The sequence below is a fragment of the Equus przewalskii genome, chromosome 18 (genome assembly GCF_037783145.1).
Source record: "Equus przewalskii isolate Varuska chromosome 18, EquPr2, whole genome shotgun sequence".
Lineage (NCBI taxonomy): Eukaryota > Metazoa > Chordata > Mammalia > Perissodactyla > Equidae > Equus > Equus przewalskii.
In genome coordinates, this window is record NC_091848.1 from 21,458,585 (window position 1) to 21,479,526 (window position 20,942).

A 20,942-nucleotide genomic window follows, 5' to 3' on the forward strand; every position below is an offset into this window, starting at 1 on the left:
ATAGATGACAGCTGTACCTCATTTAGCAGAGCTGTAACTCCTTCAGGGCTAAATCGGATGATAATTTATAATTTTTAGCTATTTAATAAATAGGTTATTTTAATGCTTACCTGTTAAACATCCTCTTGAAGTAGGAGAATCTTTTGTTTTTTGTATTGTATGCCTGTAGCACTTAACATTTTTGGCAAACACTAAGGCATTTAGTAAATATTTGGTGAATCAGTGGCCTTGTAAATTTTGTTTACCGGGTGCACAGTTGTACTTTACCAAAAAATTGCCTAAGATTGCAGCTTTTTTCTTTGGTAGGAAGTTTAGCTCTAGCTCTAGGCTTTAAGATGAAAAGAAGTTACATATAAGAAGATTTACCCTTTTTTGTTTTGATTGTAGGAAGTAGAGCAGCTAAGAATGGAACGCCTACAGATTGATGAACAGCTACGACAGATTGGTATGGGTTTCAGACCTTCTTCCACCAGAGGGCCTGAAAAAGAGAAAGGATATGCCACTGATGAAAGTACCGTCTCTTCTGTACAAGGTTCTAGGTCTTATAGTGGAAGAGGCAGAGGTCGTCGAGGCCCTAATTACACCTCCGGTTATGGTAAAAAACAAATTTTTATTGTAGTAGTACTAGTTTATGCGCTCCAGTACATTTACTTATTATTATTACTTAGTTCATCATTCTAGGCTTTGAGGACAGGAGATACTTCTGAGGTATATGTCTTAATAGTAGGGACAGCATACTTTTATTAATGACAGTAAAAGGCACTTAATATTCAAGCAGCTATTTAATGAAATGAAACATGTTTTTTGTTAAGTTGATAGTTCATGATCATGTTTATTCCAAATATTTAGAATAAATAAATATGAAACTTGTTTTCCAAATATTTCCCTTGTACAGTTGTATACATTTTCCAATAAAAACCCTCGTAATGGTTGTGATACTGCTAGGAATCGTCTTTTGCCTACTCTCTAAGAAAGTAAAAACAAAAACTATGCTAATCATTGTGCCAAGATTGCATATAGCAAATCTGTACTAGCGTTTAAAATATACTTTATTGGCTCATTCGGCAGTTTTGAATATTAATATCTCACATCTGGAATTATTTTGTGAAAGCCAGCATTTCACTAAAACGAGTACTTTAAAAGCCCAGAACCTAATTAACATTTTATAAATGAACCTTTTTTTTCTGAAATGTATTTCACCGTAAGGATGGGGCCTAACAAGGGACCAGTGGATGATGATGGTCAACAATTCTCTAATCCTAAATTCTCACTTATTCTTCTTCAGCTTTGGAGTTGTTCCATTTTTCTACATTTCGAATTGGATTTTGGTAGTGACTTGATTTTTTTCCTCCCTCCTCTTCTTCGCTTTCTCTTCCCTTCTCTTTTTTCAACTCCCCTATGTTCATCCTGTTTTGGGAAAATCTTGCATAAGCCTTTTTTTTTTTTTTCCACAAAACAGAGGGCATTTAGGGAAAAGAGAAATAGATGAAGGCTTACCTTGTGCAGATTTCACATCTAAGTTTCCTTTTTGACTGAAGGATTATCTAATGATGCCAGAGTTATATTAAATTTTTGCTTTCATTTGTTCTAAGGGTTGGAAGGTTGATTATCCCTTCCCTTTCATATCCTCATATTTTTTTGTTCTCATTTCTTGATATTTTTTAAAGTTAACTCTATTTTGAAACTTGAGAAGCAAAAATTCTAGTAAAGTGAAAGTGTTTATAGCATGTGAATTGTGACCTCTTATTGTATTCCTGAAAATACATTTAATACAAAAGTAATTAAAGAGCAATTAGTATATACTGAATGATTTTAGAGGTACAAATTACTAGCACAAATGATCAGATTTGGCTTTTTGGATGGTGAGGACGATGAATTCATTGAAGAATTTCATAAGCCTCTGGGAAGTCCACTTACTCATGAGAGGTCACTCCTTGGCAAAATGCTTTTGTTGACAGCAGTTGATAAATTTTTATATGATAAAGGTAGAGGAATATCATCTGGATTGAAGAAAACTATGCAAATTCTTCAGTAGATGGCACTCTTACCTCTGAATCTTAGCAAACCAGTAACATATTTCTTGAAATAGCTATTTAACTGGGCTCGAGAAATAAAAACCATTTGAATTTGGTTATACATGTTCTTGTCTGCTTGATATCAGAAGGATTTTTAGGTGATTTTGTATAAGCTCTATAAGAAACATTTTCTCAATACATTTCTGAAGTTGGTATGTATCTTACAATGGATGGTGTCTTACAACTTTAATTGGCAGCATTTTCTTTAATGGCATGCAAAATATTATGTCTTACAATGGTATGGCATGTTGGATTTGATAAAATGTACTTGAGCTATTAAATTTAGCATACATGATCATTGAAAAGGATGTAAATCCTTATGAGGTGATTTTAGAAGTTTTAGGAGAAAATCTGATTTAAAGTTTTGTTTAAAACAGGTCTTTTTATTGTTGGAGTTATTAAAAATTGGATCAGTTTCATGAATCATTTTTAAAGCTATTTCAAAAAATTTTTGGATGAGAGATGGGGAATGGTTGCCATGATTTCAGCAGAGTATTAGTTTTGCTTTGTGCTTAACCAGTCACAAACTTAGAGACTTGAACCCACAAATTTATTATCTTAACAGTTCTGTATGTCAGAAGTCTGACATGAGTCTCACTGGGCTAAAATTAAAATCTAAGTGTCAACAGGGCTTATTCCTTTGTGGAGGCTCTAGGGGAGAATCTGTTCCCTTGATATTGCCAGCTCCTAGAGACCACCTCCGTTCCTGGGCTTGTGGCCCTCTTTTCCTCCTCTGTAAAACCAGGAACTGCAGAGTCATGCTGTCATCTCTAGTTCTCTGCAGCTCAGAATGCTGCTCTACTTTTAAAGATCCATGTAATTAGTTTGACCTCACCTGGATAATCCAGGGTGACACCCCCCACATATCCTTAACCTTAATCACATCTGCAAAGTCCCATTTGCCATCTCAAAAATGTTTAAAGGTTATTTAATATGAATAAAGTGGAGCACTAGCCAATTCAATAGCCTGTTTTGTTTTTGACTTTACTATCTGTCTTATCTACTAAAATCTGTTTATGATTTAGTATCTTGAATACTAGATTTAGATTAAACTTAAGAATTTTCTTGCTTGCGTTTTTGTTAAGTGCCTTCGAGTTGATTCAGAGTGGAATCTTGCCTGGTACTTTTTGGGCCATCCTCTCACCCTCTGGTGCTATATCAGACAATGCTCTGCTGCTATTCACAGAGTTTTGATGGCCAATTTTTTCTGAAGTGGGTGGCCAGGTCTTGCTTCCTAGTCTGTCTTAGTTTAGAAGCTCCACTGAAACCTGTCCACCATGGGTGACTCTGCTCGCATAGCTTTTAGGATCATAGCAACCTGGAGCCACCACAGTATGACATCAATAGACGGGTAGTGTGGTTCTCTGACTAGGAAGCAAACCTGGGCCGCAGCAGTGAGAGTACTGAATCTTACCCACTAGACCACCGAGGGCTGGCTGCTTGTTTATGACATTGAGTTAAATACCACACTATATTTCTGAAGAGAATTTAATAGGAACTTTGTGAGAATGTTTAAAAATGATATATTTATCTACCTTCAAATTTTGGTAGTGTTTTCAGGCAAGCTGTATATTTGTAAATAAATTCAGATGTTTTTATACATTCCAAAAGTTTTTTTCCACTATTTATGAAATGATAAATTGCCCCTATTCGAACAAACCATGACATTAGTTAATAAAGTTCTCTTTTGTCATTTCAAGAAATTAGTGTTTAGGAGATTCATTCTTTTCTGTGAGATTCTTACTTAACAGACTCGAATGTGAATAATAGAAACTTGTTATAGTCTTCCTAAAATATACTTCCAATAATTACTTAATCCATTCTTCTATGAGTGACTAGTTACATCCATAGTTAATGGCATGTGGAGAAGAAAGATGCATTCAAGAGTTATATTTAAAGGAGAAAGGAAGTTAGTAGGCTTCTTCATTTATTAAACTTTACATTTTATTCCCTGCTCCTTAGTACTTAGAACTTTGTGCATCTGTAGAGCTCTTGTGTTTTGCTTTTATCATCAAATGACTTGTGAAGTTTAAATATAGGGAACTTTTACTTTATCATGGAATCACTCTTATTGGGAGATGAGCCAAGAAACTTCAGAATCATGCAGCAAATTAATTTATCAAGAGAAAATTGTTATGCACATTGCTAGGTGTCTGGGGTCATTTAGAGGTATAGGAGAGCTCTACCCTTTAAAGATATCATAGACCAGGTGGGAAGTAAATCCAAAGAGGAGAAAATAGAAAACAACACATGACAACACTGCATGATAGATGTACATTACATTTGAGGAAATAAGAGAAGGAGAGAGGTCTGTTTCAGTTAAGTTGATCTGAAGCTAGAACTTGAGGTAGGCTCTGAAGGAGATATATTTGGATATATGATAAAAGGAAGGATGGAAGGGGCATCCCAGAACAAAGAATGAAAGTGGAAAATGAGTATGATAGTGGTTGGGTGATAGAAACCTGGCACTGTAATTATGATATAATAATGAGTATTATAGCCTTTTATAGAATCCATGCAGTGTTTAAATTTTTAAAAGGTCACTATTAAAAATAGGTCATTGAAACGTTAGAAATGGTCTATGAACTTTGAAAATTCTACTGAATTTTTGTCTTACTGATAATGGTTTCAGTTCTATTGATTATTAGGTTGAAGTCGTCTTCTCAGTAATCTCCTTAAAATTTGTTCAGTAACTTCAAATACTGTATTCTTCTAATTTAAGACACTTTTGCTCATAAAATATACTATTACTTTATGTACGACCACTAAAAATACACTCCTGGTTCATGAGACCATCAATGACAAGAAGCATCCTAATTTTTGAGATGTTAAAAATGTGAAAAACCTGCCCCCCTAGAATCAATGAAATAATGGTAGAATATACTATATAGTTAAACTATTCATTTTTCTGTTTGTGATTAAATTTACTTTTAAATATGGGATAATGGTTATTTTTATTATACTAATAGTTTATTAAAACCTAAAAATGGGCAAAACTTTTTTCAGTATTTACCCATATTAAGTGCATTTTCATACTGTATATGTAACATTGTGTATGTTTTCTATAACATTCTATTGGCTGTGTTTCTGCACATCCAAAGAATTCAATTTTTAATCTGACTAGTAGTTACAGTATTATATTACTTGTATAATATTAACATTTGGTTATTTCTTAGTTAATAAATTTCAAGTTCATTTTAATTTTTATTTAGCCACCTTTGAAGCAGCCAGTCAGTAGGGTTATTTAAATACTGATTTGTAGGAAATAATTTTGAAATATTTCACTCTTTCTTTTTTAATAGGAATCTAACTCTTAGGTTCTCTTTCTTTCTCAAGGTACAAACTCTGAGCTGTCTAACCCTTCTGAAACAGAATCTGAGCGTAAAGACGAGCTGAGTGATTGGTCATTGGCAGGAGAAGATGATCGAGAGAGCCGACATCAGCGTGACAGCAGGAGACGCCCAGGAGGAAGAGGCAGAAGTGTTTCAGGGGGTCGAGGTCGTGGTGGACCACGTGGTGGCAAATCCTCCATCAGTTCTGGTAGTCTTTTATATACTATGTCAGCATCCTTTCTTTGTAAACAGTATAACTTTATGCAAGTTAATTCATTTCCCAGGGCACCCAGTTTTTGGAAGTTTCTCTTTCCACTCACTGTCTCAGGAAAATAGTGGAACATACAGCAATATAAGAAAAAGCCCTGTGGAGTGTTTTCTTAGTGAGGGTTTAGCTAGAACGTTCAGGTCAGAGAAACTTTAGTTGGCTGATGCTCTTTTTCGATGGTCAGATGTTTATCTCGTCAGTTTTTGGGGGCTTATGTAATTAGAATGTTTTTTCCCTTAGAGTATTTGGGGTGTATATTTGTTTATCAGGCAGACTCAGAGAATTCTAATGCACAGAGCTAAATACTTTTGTATATTTAATATTGAAAATAAACTGAGAAACATTCTTTGCTACATTATGTACTACTTTGGGAACAGGGAAAAATTTTGAAATCTTTAAAAAAAAATTTTCATTGGTTGAGGAATTGATCTGTAAAAGAGTGTTTGGAAGCCTGGGATTTGAGGTGTATAAAGCAACTTTTCCTTGTGTCTTTTTGAAAATTTTAAATATTATAACTTAAGCAGAATTGGAGTTTCCAGAATGTTCTTGCTTAGCAATAATGGGCTGGGGGGAGAATTGTCAGGGATATGTGGACCAGATTATATAAGGGATATACTCTTAACATTATTTTATAGCAGTTTAAGAAAACCACTTTTTTTTATTGTTATAACATATGCCCTATGGAAAGGTTATATAGTATTTTAAAGATTATAGAACATATGTGTATATATAATTAAATATATACCAAACTTGCTTACAAATTACAAAGAACTAGAATGAATCACAAAATGTAGGGACTTTTTAAAGGTACTCTCTGGTTCTAGTGATATTCTTTAAGCCCTAAGTTTGCTGGCTTTCAGGGAAATAGTTTTTATATTCTAGTACACTGTTTACTATTACCAAAGTTTATAAAATTATGCTGAATTGCAAAATAAATGTACTTTACCTAGTGTTTATGATTAATGGATAAACTTAGTGTCTTTTGCAAAGATGCTAGCTTGCTAGCTGTTACCAAAGGAAACTTAGAAAGGAAAAATCGTGATTAGGTGAATTTCTTCTATAATTTGATTGGTGGAGGCAATAAATGCACATAGGTAAGATGGGTATTTTTTTTCTTATGAATTATATCTTAAAACTTTTCCTTTCCCACCCTCACCCCACCTTACCCCGCCTTCACTCTTTGTTTCTGGAGATGGGAGTACTAGTCAACATTCATTTTCACATTTTCCTATAACCACTTAGAATTTCAGCCTTCTTTAGTTTGCCCTTCTGTGTAAATTTGTTTTGGTTGCTTCACTTCCTAGTAACAGATTTCTGTTATGTCACAGAGTGCAGGTGTTGAGTATTACTTGGAAATAGTCCGTTAACATCAGGACAAAGCAGCAGCAGTCACCTTGAATCAGTAGAGAGGACAAAAGCTCGCTCGTAGAGTTAATTCATGTTCACTGAATATATATTTCTACTCATTTTTATTTCTGTAGCCTCTAGGCAAGGTTAGCCGGGAATGTGAATGTTTAAAAAGCATGTAATAATTTACTATTTCCTAATGTATTTTCAAAACAAGTCAGAGAAGTGGTAGGAAGCTGAGGTGTCTGTTCATCTTCTGCTTTAATTTTTCATTGTCATTTAAATTCTTTTCATATATGTTATTTTCTAGGTGAAATAGTGGTAGAGGAAACATTTGAAGACAGAATATATTTTTATTGGGGGGAAATTTTGAAGTTTCTTTTTCAGTTGATATAGTTCAATGTAGATCAAAACATTCCTAATAACTACAGTTCTCTTAAACGAATATTTCTTGCCTCTGACATGCATATAGTGCTCAAAGATCCAGACAGCAATCCATACAGCTTACTTGATAATACAGAATCAGATCAGACTGCAGACACTGATGCCAGCGAATCTCATCACAGTACTAACCGTCGTAGGCGGTCTCGTAGACGAAGGACTGATGAAGATGCTGTTCTGATGGATGGAATGACTGAATCTGATACAGCCTCAGTTAATGAAAATGGGCTAGGTATGTAAGCACTTAGGGAAAAGATACATATTATTGTATAATATTAATGTATGATGCTTTTTTCAAAGAAAACAAAATCCAAACACATGCAATTTGCAAATTGAACTTTTCTTAGTGTTTACTTCAAATAAGGTAGATAGCTTTTTGTCTGTCTGAAATGTCTAGTTCTGAGATTTGTATAGCCAAATTATTTGAAACTGGGAGGGTTTATTAAAGTGCCCTTTGATTCCATTAAATCAATATAAATATTCAAACTGCAAGGCACTTAATACTCTCATTGTTCCAAAACTAAAATTGGGCTTTCAGCTTGCCTCTTTAAAAGTTACAAATGACACTAGTGAAGTATGTATTTTGAGTAGGCATTAATTTCCAAAGGGCTAAAATGTCATTAACTTTGGTAAAAACTAAAATGTATTGGAGAGGAAAACTTTATCTGTGAATGATGGTAATTTAAATTAAGTCTTAGTGTTTGTTTAATTAAGAATTAAAACCCTCTTAATTTCCAGATGATAATTCCGTTTTTAATCTATTTGGAATGCTTAAACTACAGAAGTATTTTTCTTGTCAGTAATGTATGTTGTTTTATCTTCCCTGTTTAATTAAAAGGTTCTCTTTCTCCTTCCTTAAATCTTTGAAGGAAAGAATTTTTTTTTGTTTTGTTTTGTTTTTGTCAGAATAGTTCATGGTAAACTTTGCAATTACAGATGATAGTGAAAAAAAGCCCCAGCGACGCAATCGTAGCCGCAGGCGTCGTTTCAGGGGTCAGGCAGAAGATAGACAGCCAGGTAACTTGAGTGGACCTGTTGACACCACCAGGTCACAAGCATGAAAAACAATGTCATGTGTCTGCTTTCTAAATATATTATACTTACGTGTACACGTGTGCATATACATTCAAGATGTGCATTGCATAAATTGTTTACTCAACTAATAAGACTACTACTCTAAAGAAAATGCATTCATTCTTCCTTCACACCATAAATGTTTAGTAACCTGTCTAATTAAACTAATGTTGTGTCTCAGTTTTTTACATGGAAATACTGTTGAGAAGACCATTATTTTGTCCACTTGGCAGATTCTTCACACTTGAGTTGGGGCCTGCCATCCCAGGGACTGTGTTGTAGATTGTGATTGAGGTTGATTGGCAAAACTGGGCAGCTTTTGCATGGTGCCTGCTTACTATATCTGGATTCAGCACCTCATTTTTGTGGGAATTTTAATACCCACGGTTAAAAAAAAAAGTACAAATGAGAAAAATACTTGAAAGTGTCTTTTTCCTAATAAGAGGAATGCATGTTTATGTTTTTGTTTGTTTATTGTAGTGTGATGCTTTTTCCCTTACACCTACTAACTATTCAGATTAATAGTACTTACTTAGTTTTAGGATGTTAATTCATTTTAAGTAGTCATAATTTTTAGTAACTTCAAAGAAACTTGTTTGCTGTGTCTATATTATTTTGAACATAATTCCATTTCCTGTGTACAGAAAATCACGTGTATATTCACAATGAAGAAATTGTGTGCACCAGAAATAAACCCCTTTTAAACTAATCAATTTTTTGCATTCTTTTCCAAAACAAATTCTTTCCTGTGTTTTCCCCAAGTAAAGAATGTAAATTCCAGTATCTTTAGTATTTTAAGTTTAGTGGTTATAGAGACATTTGGGAAACTGGTTTAAGGGTATTAGTTCCTATTCTTGAAAAAAAGTTCATGTTTTAAAGATAGTTGTAAACTGAAAAGGAATTAAATATCAAAAATAGAAAGTTTTCAGAAAATGTTTCTCACTCTTTTTCCTTCTCTTCTTTTCCCTCTCTTTAGTGTTAGGAATATATTTTAGATCAAGAGATTGTATTTAGTTTTTTGAAGCTGGCACAGCAGTGAATATGGTTTCTGGCCATATATAAATAAAAAGTTGCAACCTATCAGTATGTACTTAACATAGCATAGATTACAATGTAGCTTACTAACTAGATGGATGGTGGTTTATTACTAAGTCAGTGGACATAAAAAGAATGTAGTGGGGTTTGTTAAAGAAGAGGCAGAGATTTCTGCATGGTATTAATTGAAACTTGAGTAATTTGGAGTTTTCAATTATTTCCCAATGATTTGTGTTCCATACTGCATTTATTCCTGTTTTATTCTGTTCTTTGGAATTACTGCTTTTCCTCTTTTAAACTTCTTGCCCTGCCCCCAGCAAAAGACAAATCCAAGATAGGACAAGCAAGCACATCACTTTCTCCTTGACTCTGGTAGCAGTTCTAGAAAGGCAGCCTTCATCTAAAGTTAATATCAACATTCTCTTAAATACACAGTCGTTAAATTATTCTCATTTGCTCATAATTTCTTGTTGCCCTTAGTGTAAATTAATCAGTTTATATTCTTTACTATACACGGAATGTGACAGTACACTGGAGTCCAACTGAGTAAGTTGGTCCCCTTAGAGGAAATTCTGGAGTCCAAATTATGTTGCACAAATTGCCTGTATATTTTTTTAGATACTGTAAATACTGTATTGAACTTTCAAGTGGCTTTTATTATAAGGACTGGCTATAAATAGGTTTTTCTTTGACTCAACTGAAGTTGTTCTTGGTTTCATCTCTCTTTGGAGGGGGAGGGGCACTGGTAAATTTTTACCTTGCCAGCTAAGTGCCTCTTAAATTAATTGATAACTTTATCAAAGTATATTATTCTCTGCCTGTACATATTGGATGAAGAGTTGTAAGAACTGTCCCGCATTCAGATACAGCAGTATTTCAGTCTATGCAAGCAGAGTTTCCAAGTAGCTGAGTTCTTCCAGGTGTCAATGAGGACTGAACTTTGGAAACAGGATGAATTCTTTAAGGTGCTCCCAGAACTAGAATCGTACCTATAATGGTTTTGCCACCACGTATGTAGACATACTAATGAAGTGGATAGTAGTATTCTCCTCCCTAATTTTGGAAACTATCATTAAAAGTATTTATAAATTCATTAACAGTGAATTTAAATGATTTAAAAAGTTCCAAAATGAGCATGCTGCATTTCTTAAAATTTGCAAGAGGCAGTTTTTAGGCATGAAACATCTTTATTTGGTGGTGTTTCTAATAAATGATGTCTATTAGTTTTGAATTAAGTTGTTTCCTTGAGATTTGAAAAGATTCATTTAGTATTTGTAGAAAGTTCTTGGATCTTATAAAAGTTTTAGCATGTTAATTCATGGTTAAGAAAAATTAATTGTAATACTATCTAGCTTTTTAATATCAAAATGATTTTCATATAATTTGAACCTGATGCACCAATTCTCTCCATACCTTAGTGACTTTAAATAATTTAAAGTTTACTTGAGTTTTCATTCTTTACATAATTAACTTGCTCCCATAATTTAAAATTCACTACATTTCACATAATCAGGGATTTTTCCTCACAATTTCTGATAGAAAATAATTCTTTAAAAAAAGAGAAAGTAAGTGAGGGGCCAGCCCAGTGGCTTAGTGGTTAGGTTTGTGTGCTCTGCTTTGGTGGCCCAGGGTTTGTGGGTTTGGAGCCCAAGCACGAACCTACACACTGCTCATTGTGCTGTGGTGGTGTCCCACATACAAAGTGGAAGGAGATTGCCACAGATGTTAAGTCAGTGACAATCTTCCTCATGCAAAAAAAGGGGGGTGGGGGAAGATTGGCAACACATGTTAGCTTGGGGCCACTCTTCCTCACCAAAAAAAAAAAAAGGATTATTTTGATATTTCTTCAGATCAGTGAATTTAATTCTAAGTTGCAAACCCATGAAGAGAAAGGATTGAGGTATAAAGGGAAGGTAGTCCAGAGTATATGTAGACCAGAGGTCATTTGTTGCACTTGGATTGGCAGTAGACCGTTAGCTTGGGTTAGTCTTTTTCCTGTATCACTACTGCCATCCACCTGCTTTCTTAGAAAGCAAGCACGTGCGTGCGTGTGTGCACACAAATAAATCAGTCCCTTGAAGGACTGGCAGAGTGGGGAGGGGGTGGTTACTGATTTCATGGTGGCCTTTTTTCCACCATGATTGATGTCCACATTTTTACGGTGGTGTCGTCATTTTTAGTTTGCTTGTAAATTTTTTTTTTTTTTTAATCACAATGGTTTCTAATGAGAAATGTTAAAAAGGAACCATAAAATACCACACTTTGGATACATTATTTAATTGTGCTTTTTAAAAACAAAAAACTAAGATTTGAGTAAATCTTTTAAAATCTTTGATGAAATTTTCAAATTGAAGTATACTACACCATGATTTGCACCAAATTCGCCCCATTTTTTCCCACTGATAATTGCAAACACTGTCTGGGCTTAAAATGCTGTATTTCCTATTGGTTGTGGATTTTTATATCAAACTTATCCAACAACCGTAGACTCAACCAGAAGCAAAAATGGCTGGATTCTTGTGAAAGAGGATTTTAATGTAGGCGTCCTCGATCTCCAGCTTGAAATTTTCTATTGTCAGCACTGAATCAGGCAAATTTTTCACGCTTTGTTTTTGGTTGGAGGTGGTACCCAGCTTAAGAAAACTTTGAAATTGGGTAACCCACCATTAGTTTATTTTAGAAGTGAAATTACTCTTTATCCATAAATAAACTTTAGAAATATTTTTCAACACCTGTAATTTTTTTCTCATCTTCAACAGTCACAGTTGCAGATTATATTTCTAGAGCTGAGTCTCAGAGCAGACAAAGAAACCTCCCAAGGGAAACTTTGGCTAAAAACAAGAAAGAAATGGTAAGGAGAACTTAACCTGTAGGTTTTGTTTTGTTTTTTTTGGTACGGTTTAGCTTTATTTTTATTTCTTAACTTACTGTATGATCACTTGTTTCCCAAACTAGACGAATAATATTTTAAAGACTACTCTTGATTTTGTTCTTGGCCCCAAGTAACTGAAGATATGCATGCTTGAGCTTGAAATACTTTTCAGTTAGAACTCTAAGTAAAGAGTATTTGTAAAATTCAGTCTGCCCAAAGATATTGGGTGTAGAGACTGTTGCTTAATTTGGGGAGCAATAGGCTATAATATACCTCTTTTCAATGATGGATTAGACTTATAAGTTTCAATTATTTAAATGCTTTAAGGGATTTGATATGTAAATATGAGTTTCAAAAAAAAGGTGAGTAAAGTAGGTGATTTGCTTTACTTTTAGGGTATTAACTGTTTATATCTTTTATATGGTGAACCTTCCAGTGGTTAAAATAAAACTAGGCACAAGTGTTCAGTAAACAAATAAGACTCTTCCTGTGGTTTAGGCACTGCTAGGTACTAGAGATAGAGTTGACAGACCCAGAGAGGTTCAGTATATTGGTAGTTGTTTTGATTTTTAACATTATAATTCTTTGATCCATTGTGGTATATGAAACAAATTATTTATTAGCTGATTAATGTTTATGTAGCTATTTTCCTCCTCAGCTATAGATTTCATTTATTAAGAAGTTGAAAAAGTTGTCTCCCTTTGGCAGGCAAAAGATGTGATTGAAGAGCATGGTCCTTCAGAAAAGGCAATAAATGGCCCAACTAGTGCTTCTGGCGATGAAATTTCTAAGCTACAGCGTACTCCAGGAGAAGAAAAGATTAATACCTTAAAAGAAGAAAACACTCAAGAAGCAGCAGTCCTGAATGGTGTTTCATAAACTGAAGAAGTTCCTAGTTTACAGTTCTTTTACCTTACATTTTACAATAGTGCTTGTACAAGCTTGCCAAAGATAGAATATGGATCGCCAGTCTTTACATCGCACTTTCAGTTCCTCCATTTGGAATTCAGAAAGGGGAGGGATCCTGAAGAAATCATATGTTAAACATACTTTGACACCTACTGTGTTATAAAATATATCATCAGATGTGCCTTGAGAATAGTATATGTAACATTAAAAAAAGTTGCTGGCTATAGGAAATGTTATTTTGTTTTCAAAATATGGCAGAGATGGGGGGAGGTGGGTGGGGTGGGATCCCTAACGTAATATTCTTTATGAAAGCATTAGTTGCTTTTGTTACATTTTTAATAATATGCAACCACTTCTTCACCTGAGGAAAACTAGAATGAAATGCAGTCTAAAATATTTTGCACTGAATTGTAATTTCATTAGTTTAGTCTGGAAACTGGTCTGTTTTAATGTGTTTTTTAAATGCTGTATGTAGAGGAAAATCTGCAGACCACTGGAATACATTTGTTAAACTCGCATCTGCAGGGACACTGGGTGATTTTGGCAGTGACTGTTCTACATTGAGGCTTTGTTTGGTTTATTTATTAAAGTGTACAGTATTTAAAAATCAAACATAGCTTTAGTTAAAACACTAAGCTGAATTAGACATGTCCATTCAGACATAACCTGAACTACTGAAAAGATCAATTTCCAGAAGGTTTATTCTGTATAAACTACATGTTAGTCTTAAGTAGAGTATCTTTTCCTTTTCTTTTTTCTTTTTCTTTCTTTTCTTTTTTCTTTTTTCTTTTTTTTTTTGATTTTGGTTGTTTGATGTGCAATATGTTTTTGTATGCAGGTAGTAAATAAACTTTGATCTTCCATTTGCTGATTTTTAACTTTCTACTTTTTATATCAAGTGTTGCAAAGTAGTTGGAGCTACATGCAGGCCTAGAATAGTATCCTGATTGCTTTTAAAAAGCATTTATACTTGCTCATAAATAGCATTAAAATATTAGTTGGTCAGTTTATCATTTTGTAATGAAACCTCTGAAATCTTAGCACTTAAAAATTTAGTCCGTTAGAATAGAATGGCTTAGGGAATTGATCATATATTTGATATCAGGAGTCTTTGTAACAAAGTCCTAATCGGAGGCAGTGTTTGGAGGCAACGGGCTAAAATCCAGAATTTTACTTTTGCCTTTGACTTTATTAAAAAATATTTTTATAAAGAAGTATGATGAGCAATTTTTAAATAATGGGCTACTACTTTGCCTTTTGATTCTCAAGGAAACAATTCTGAAGGTTCTCATTACTACTGATTGTACTTTTTTGTATGCATTTTAGCCAGAGAGCTTAACTTTAGGGACTTCAGACATGAAGTGCTGTTCTAAAGAGTAACAATGGTAGAATAATTTATGCAGCTAATTGTGAAGTCATAGTAAACAACTGGATTTATGGGAGAGTTTTGCTCTACAATATTACATAGACCACTGAGCAAGACAGACAACCCTTTCTGCCACATGACATCTGAAAAGTTATGTGCATAATTTGTTTTGTTATGTGCACAAAGATTTTAAATGATTTTAGTTTATAATGACTGAAAGAGAATTCAGGGTATAGTTAAACATGTACTGGTTTCCAGATCAGTGTACATAAAACCCTAGCCCTCACATTTATTATTGTTGAGGTTAAGTATTAAATCCTTTTTGTGAAACGCTGATAAGTGAGAATTTTCAAGTAAGATGTGGTGCACACAGTGTAATCCTTGCACTTAAATAACAGTATCAAGTAATGTCAAATCCTGATTTTTAAAAATTTTCCAACAAATGTCTTTTTTATCCATCAAAGTTAGAAACAAGTAAAATTGTTGGCTTTTTCATTTAGTTCTCTTCGATAATAGGGTTATAGATTAACTGGAAGGTATGAAAAGAATTTTCCTTAATCCCCAAACTGGTAAATATGGTATAAAGAAGAAAATGATTTTTCATTTTCTTCCATGTAGATTCACTAAAATCCTCCTTCCATGAAGATAGTTTCAGTGGGAAAGGAAGAAACACAAGCCTATCTTAAAACTTCTAGTATAGTATAGTCCAAGTAGTTCTTTACAGTACTAATAACCATATTCTAGGAAACAATATTAAGATTTCATTACTTACCAATGACTAAACCCAGTGTTTCGTCCTTTAAAAAAATATATGTACTGCAGAATCATGATACTTATTTTTGGTGAATAATACATGCTCAGATTCACAAGTGAAACGCCTACTCCTCAAGGTAACCATTGTTGATTCAGGTAGCTTTCCAAACTTATTTCAGAGGGGTACATCGTTTTTCGCTACTATACTAGTTAAATCATACGTTGCTATGGGAGAACTTGCCAGTACATCGTAAACAAAGACACACTCAAGTAAAAAAAAATCGAAAGGTCTTGTGCAGCTTAAATGATGTTTCAGTGTAAATACATGAAATCATATATGCAATCTGAACTAAATCATGAAATAGGAGCTGAGATTGTGTGGCGGCAAAAATTAACTGCTTTTCCTGATATCTGGGAAGCCTAGGGTTCTTCGGTTTGGCATTACCTTTTTTAAGCTTCAGTGGGCCTAAAACATTTGCAAAATGGTATGGGTCTCTGTTGACAGCTCAGTCACCACTGGTAAAATATACAGAAGTCTTAGTTTTAAGTAGTTATATATTTTAATGTGGAGTTAAGACACGCAGCACATCAAACTGATGAGTTCATGAAAACTTACCTGGACACTGCATAGGACAGGGCTGAGGGAAGTGCTTAAATAAATGTAATTAAAAAAAAGAAAGTACAGGTATATGTAGGCAAGCAAAATAACTGAAGAACAGGGTTAGTTAAGGAGGAGACAAAAGCAGCTGGTATTTTACTCTTGTATTGTGGATCTTCATTGCCAGCCATTCTTCTGTGGCTCGGATCCCATTACCTTTGTGCTAAGTCAGGCATTTTTGTAGCTATTGTTTGCTGTGAGTCTAGTATTAAACCTGAGAAGGGTCTCTGCACAGTTGGCAAGTTAAGTTAATGTTGCAGTTAGGTTGGGAAACAGTACCATTTGTGTTCTCTGCAAACACTTTTTTGAGCTTGAAACCAACTAGTTAGTATTCTGATAGGCTGTGCCTACAATGAGCTTCGTTTACCAAGGAGAGAAGAATGGAAAACTGGCTACAATGCAGTAAGTCTTATGTCAGATGATTGGTGGTTATTAGAAATGACAGAAAAGGAAAACGACTTTTACACTTGGATTTTGTAGAAGGCTTCTGGGAGCTTGGATTTGAACTTGGATATATGAGTTTGGCAAAATTCCAAAAGGCAAAAAGGATGTTTGTTGTAAAGTCGCATTCAGTCTTCCTCTCTTTGCTATTATGGTTTGGATTTCCCTATACCCTTTTATAAGGATATCTGGTATAGTGAATTTGTTGACCCCTTTAAAAAAAATTTTAGTTCTCTATTATCATGTGTGCTGGAATGGATAGTAGTCACTTAGAACTCATGATGAACCTCTGTTAGCGTTTGAGTTTTATTTCAGGAACTGCTGCAGTAATCACAATCTGCTGTAGTTAAACTTTTGGCAAGGGGTGATAATTCAAAACTGCACTCAACTGCTGGTTGAAAATAAGTCAATTATGTTGAACCATAAGAAGTTGCAAATGAACATTTTTGACCCACAAAAGTGGCAAATTTTCTATGGTTTAACCTAATGATAAATTTTTAGGTATAATCATTTACTCTAGAAATCCAAGCAAAAATCTAATCCAGAAAATCCCTAATTACTAGATGAGGGAGGTACATATAGTCTATAAGGAAATATTAATTTTGTTTTTTAAAAACGGTTCATCAGTGGGTCACTTTAGATTCATATTCATCTGTATCTTCTATATACCATTTCAACTACTGAAATAAGGTACACAAAGATGCCCTGGATAAACTAAAATGCAGCTTTATAAGAGGAATTAATCAGTCCATTTGTTTGCCTACTACTTCTTTTGATAATCTGAAAAGATGGAGGTCTAAGCACAGAAATATCATCTTGTATTTCTGTGTTCTATTTCATCTAACTAGAGAGGGCTGGACTAGCTGATCTCTTAAGGATCTTTCCAATATTAATATAACTGGAGTCTAGTCATATGTGGGATGCTGGGTAACACAACCATGTTCCCAAGTATTCTAAACAAGGAGTATGCTGAATTAAAATGTTTTATATATGTATCCATCCCAGACATTTCCAACCAATGCTGTGTATCATCTGAAGATAGCAACAGCAGAGGCAACATTATTTTTCACTGACGTTCTCAGTCTTAAAGCTCCACTATTAAGTATACTAATTAACAGCTTCTGAAATTTCTTAGTGTTTCAGTGGCTGGTATGTTTTTTGGGGGTGTGAAATTACAGGGATATTTTCTGAATTTTGTACCCTTTTTACTTTAATGGATTGTTAAATGTAGCTACTCATTTTCTAATTTAGAGACTTTGCATTACAAAAATTTTCCCATGGTTTTTCTAGGTGAACCAATTTATAGTTCATTGTGGCTTGCAGCTTATACCTCAATCTCTGAGCTTCGTTTTTCAACTTGCTGTTTTCAGGTTGTAAAAATGTCATGTAAACATTACATTTGAAATTCCATTAATTGAAACAGCACTAAGGTAACAGCAAGTGTTAACACGTTACAGATTATACCATAACACTGGACTATGACCTCATCATTGGGTCAGGAATAACAGCATTGGATAGAAGCGCTTCCTTTATCTTGATGCTAAGGTTAACAGTTGGCTCTAAGGAGATGAACACCACTCTGAACGACAGTGCCAACAACAAAAAATAGAGCTTGGGTCATTTAAATTTCCTGGTACTCAAGGTTACTCTCAGTCCAGGATACTTTATAGAACTGAAAACCTACTGTAGCACTCTAAATACTGTTTTTTACTTTACCTCAAATTTATGTATTTTTTTCCTATCATATTCTGTTCTTGAAGTTTTTGAGCCAATTTCTAAATTCTCATTGGAATTAACATGTTTGGGGGCATCCTTATACTCAATAAAATGTGACCCCACTATATACTTCTGAAGTGCAAAACAACTTTTATAGGTCTTTATCAACAGAAAGATGCCTTGTAAATTCTCACTGAAACAGAAGTCAATATTCTAGCCTAAAGTGTTGAAACTTAAAACTTGACTAATTATTTACATGAAGCATTCTGAGTGAATCTTTAAAAAAAATATTTCTGATGCAAAATTTTCTTTAAGGTAGGGCATACATTTCCAATATGCTGAATACAATACAGCTTTTTAGTGTGGCATAGTTCATTTTGAAGTTTAGGGTTTTACCCTTGTTTTAGGATGCTAGTTACCTAAGTTTTTCCACTTCTTTTTGCTTCCTGCTGCCTTCTACCCTTCTTGCTTCTGTTTGTTGTAATTTAGAGTAGAGCAAATTAAGGACGGCAGAGAAAACCATATACAACCAAGCGTTGAGATTCAGAATATATAGGTATGGGCTTGTATCGAGTCTATTTTCACACAAGTTCTCACATTTCTTGAATGGTTTGGGTCTTCTGGACTGATCAGTGTAACCAGACTTTTTCTTGTTTAAATGCTTCCATAGGCATTCCCATCATTTGGAAAATACTTGAAAGCAAGAAAATTTAATTAAAACTCTTAAGGGTGGGAAAAGATTTAACTTCCAGGACCACTCATTATAGCCCACTTTCATCATCAGCAAAGCAGATTTTATAAAGTAGTGTAGGACTCATGATGTCAACCCAGAGGCCGAGTGAATGCCAAAGGGAAGGGGCTAAGTAGGGAAACTAAACCACTGGTAAGGCAGATCTACTATTAAGGCTGTGGATAAGAATTCCCCCAAAACATACTTGTTGAGGACTAATATAGAACCAAATTATAAATGAACATAGTAAACGAGAACACACCCAGGGCGTAATTACTGTTGCACTAGCTGTGTAACCTCAGAAACCATTTGCCCTAGCTTTTTGTTTCCCTATCCATAAAATGTAGAGGAATCCTCACAATTTTCAAGTCGGCACAGATGAGGAAGCAAAGCCCTAACCACGTATATGGCTTGCTCAAAGTTGTCTATTATTGCAGAAGTTTGACTTGAAACCTGCACCTCCTATTCCCTAGTGTTGTGTCCAACCATACCTTCCTCCTCATTTAAAAAAAGTCTATCTGTAAGCAATGACTGATAAAAAGGTCTCAAGCTAGATGTGTAATGGCAAGTTCCACACACACACACACGTTTCCCCAAGGCAAACATCCCTGGGTTATCAGATTTGTGAAAGGTACCACAGTGCAGAGGTTGACAGGACAGAACTTTCTTTGCATTTTAGAAATATCAGCCTTCTCACCCAGCATGCTGCTTTGGGCAAGTTACTTATTAACCTCACTAAACTTCAGTTTCCTTACCTGTAAAATGTAGTTAACAATGGTAACTCTTATGGAGATAACAGGGAAACTGTTTAGCACAATGCTAGCATACTAAAGGTAGTCAATAAATGCTAAAATGACACATGAAGTATTTTGTAAGAGAATACCATTAAAAGTGAAGGCTCTTTTACAGTTCATACTTGCATCAGTTACCCACTATGAGCTAGAGCCCTCATATATATGACTTTCTTCCCCCAATAAAAATGGTAGGTTTGCCTAATAGCCTTCAATGAAATGTGGATTCTTCTACCTGAAAAAGGTAAGCCTGGAAATAAAGCTGATTACTATGAAAGAAAAATGTGCTCTGCTGTGCTCCTTAGTATTATTTTAAAGTGTTCTCCCTTGTCTCAATACTTGTCTTAAAACAGGTATGCTGGGGCCGGCTCCGTGGCCTAGTGGTTAAGTTCACGCGCTCCGCTGTGGCAGGCCAGGGTTCAGATCCTGGGCGCAGACATGGTACTGCTTGTCAGGCCACCTTGAGGCAGCGTCCCACATCCCACAACTAGAAGGACCTGCAACTAAGATATACAACTGTGGGGGGTGGGGGGGTTTTGGGAGATAAAGCAGGGGAAAAAAAAAAAAGGATTGGCAACAGTTGTTAGCCCAGGTGCCAATCTTTAAAAAAAAGAAAAAAAACAGGTATGCTATTTGCATTAAACACTCAAAAGTATTTATACCCACTACATGAAGTTTTCCTTTTTAGAGTAAATGCTTGATTGCCTGGGGCATATTGTCAAACTATTTGTCTTTGAAAAACGTGCGTTTAAGTCTTAACTGATACTCTGTCTTCTCAATTAAAGCTCATGTTCATAGAAACTTTTTTGATTAGTCCAAAGGACTGGAAAAAAAGGTCAGTAAGCCTAAATACAGTTGACCCTCATTATTAGCAGACTTCCTCATTTGCAAATTCTGCTACTCGCTAAAATTTATTTGTAAGCCTCAAATCAACACTCAGAGTGCTTTCCTGGTCATTTATGGACATGCAGAAGGGTGAAAAATTTGAATCACATGATGCCCACAAAGTGATGCTCTGCCTTGTTTACATTTTCATAACGGTAAACGAGTATCCGTTCCATGGTCCATTTAGTACCAAGTTTTTCACATTTTTGCATGGTTTATTCGTGATTACCCTTGTTAAAGATGCCCCTG

General features: G+C 34.7%; 1 protein-coding gene across 14 annotated transcripts in view; it reads left to right on the forward strand.

The window, feature by feature from the left end:
- FXR1 (FMR1 autosomal homolog 1) overlaps nt 1–14,216 on the forward strand; it is a 63,401-nt gene extending 49,185 nt beyond the window's left edge. For 2 of the 14 annotated variants that reach the window (XM_070583206.1, XM_008519492.2), the window contains 7 exons: nt 388–445; nt 533–595; nt 5,412–5,615; nt 7,495–7,695; nt 8,400–8,480; nt 12,332–12,423; nt 13,153–14,216. In XM_070583206.1, coding sequence (XP_070439307.1) covers nt 388–445; nt 533–595; nt 5,412–5,615; nt 7,495–7,695; nt 8,400–8,480; nt 12,332–12,423; nt 13,153–13,323 — 870 coding nt within the window. In that variant the 3' untranslated portion in view covers nt 13,324–14,216. Of the gene's footprint in view, nt 1–387; nt 596–5,411; nt 5,616–7,494; nt 7,696–8,399; nt 8,481–12,331; nt 12,424–13,152 lie in introns of all 14 variants that reach the window. The other 12 variants (XM_070583204.1, XM_008519328.2, XM_070583208.1 and 9 more) reach the window with 7 other exon arrangements.
- The last annotated feature ends 6,726 nt before the right edge of the window (nt 14,217–20,942 follow it).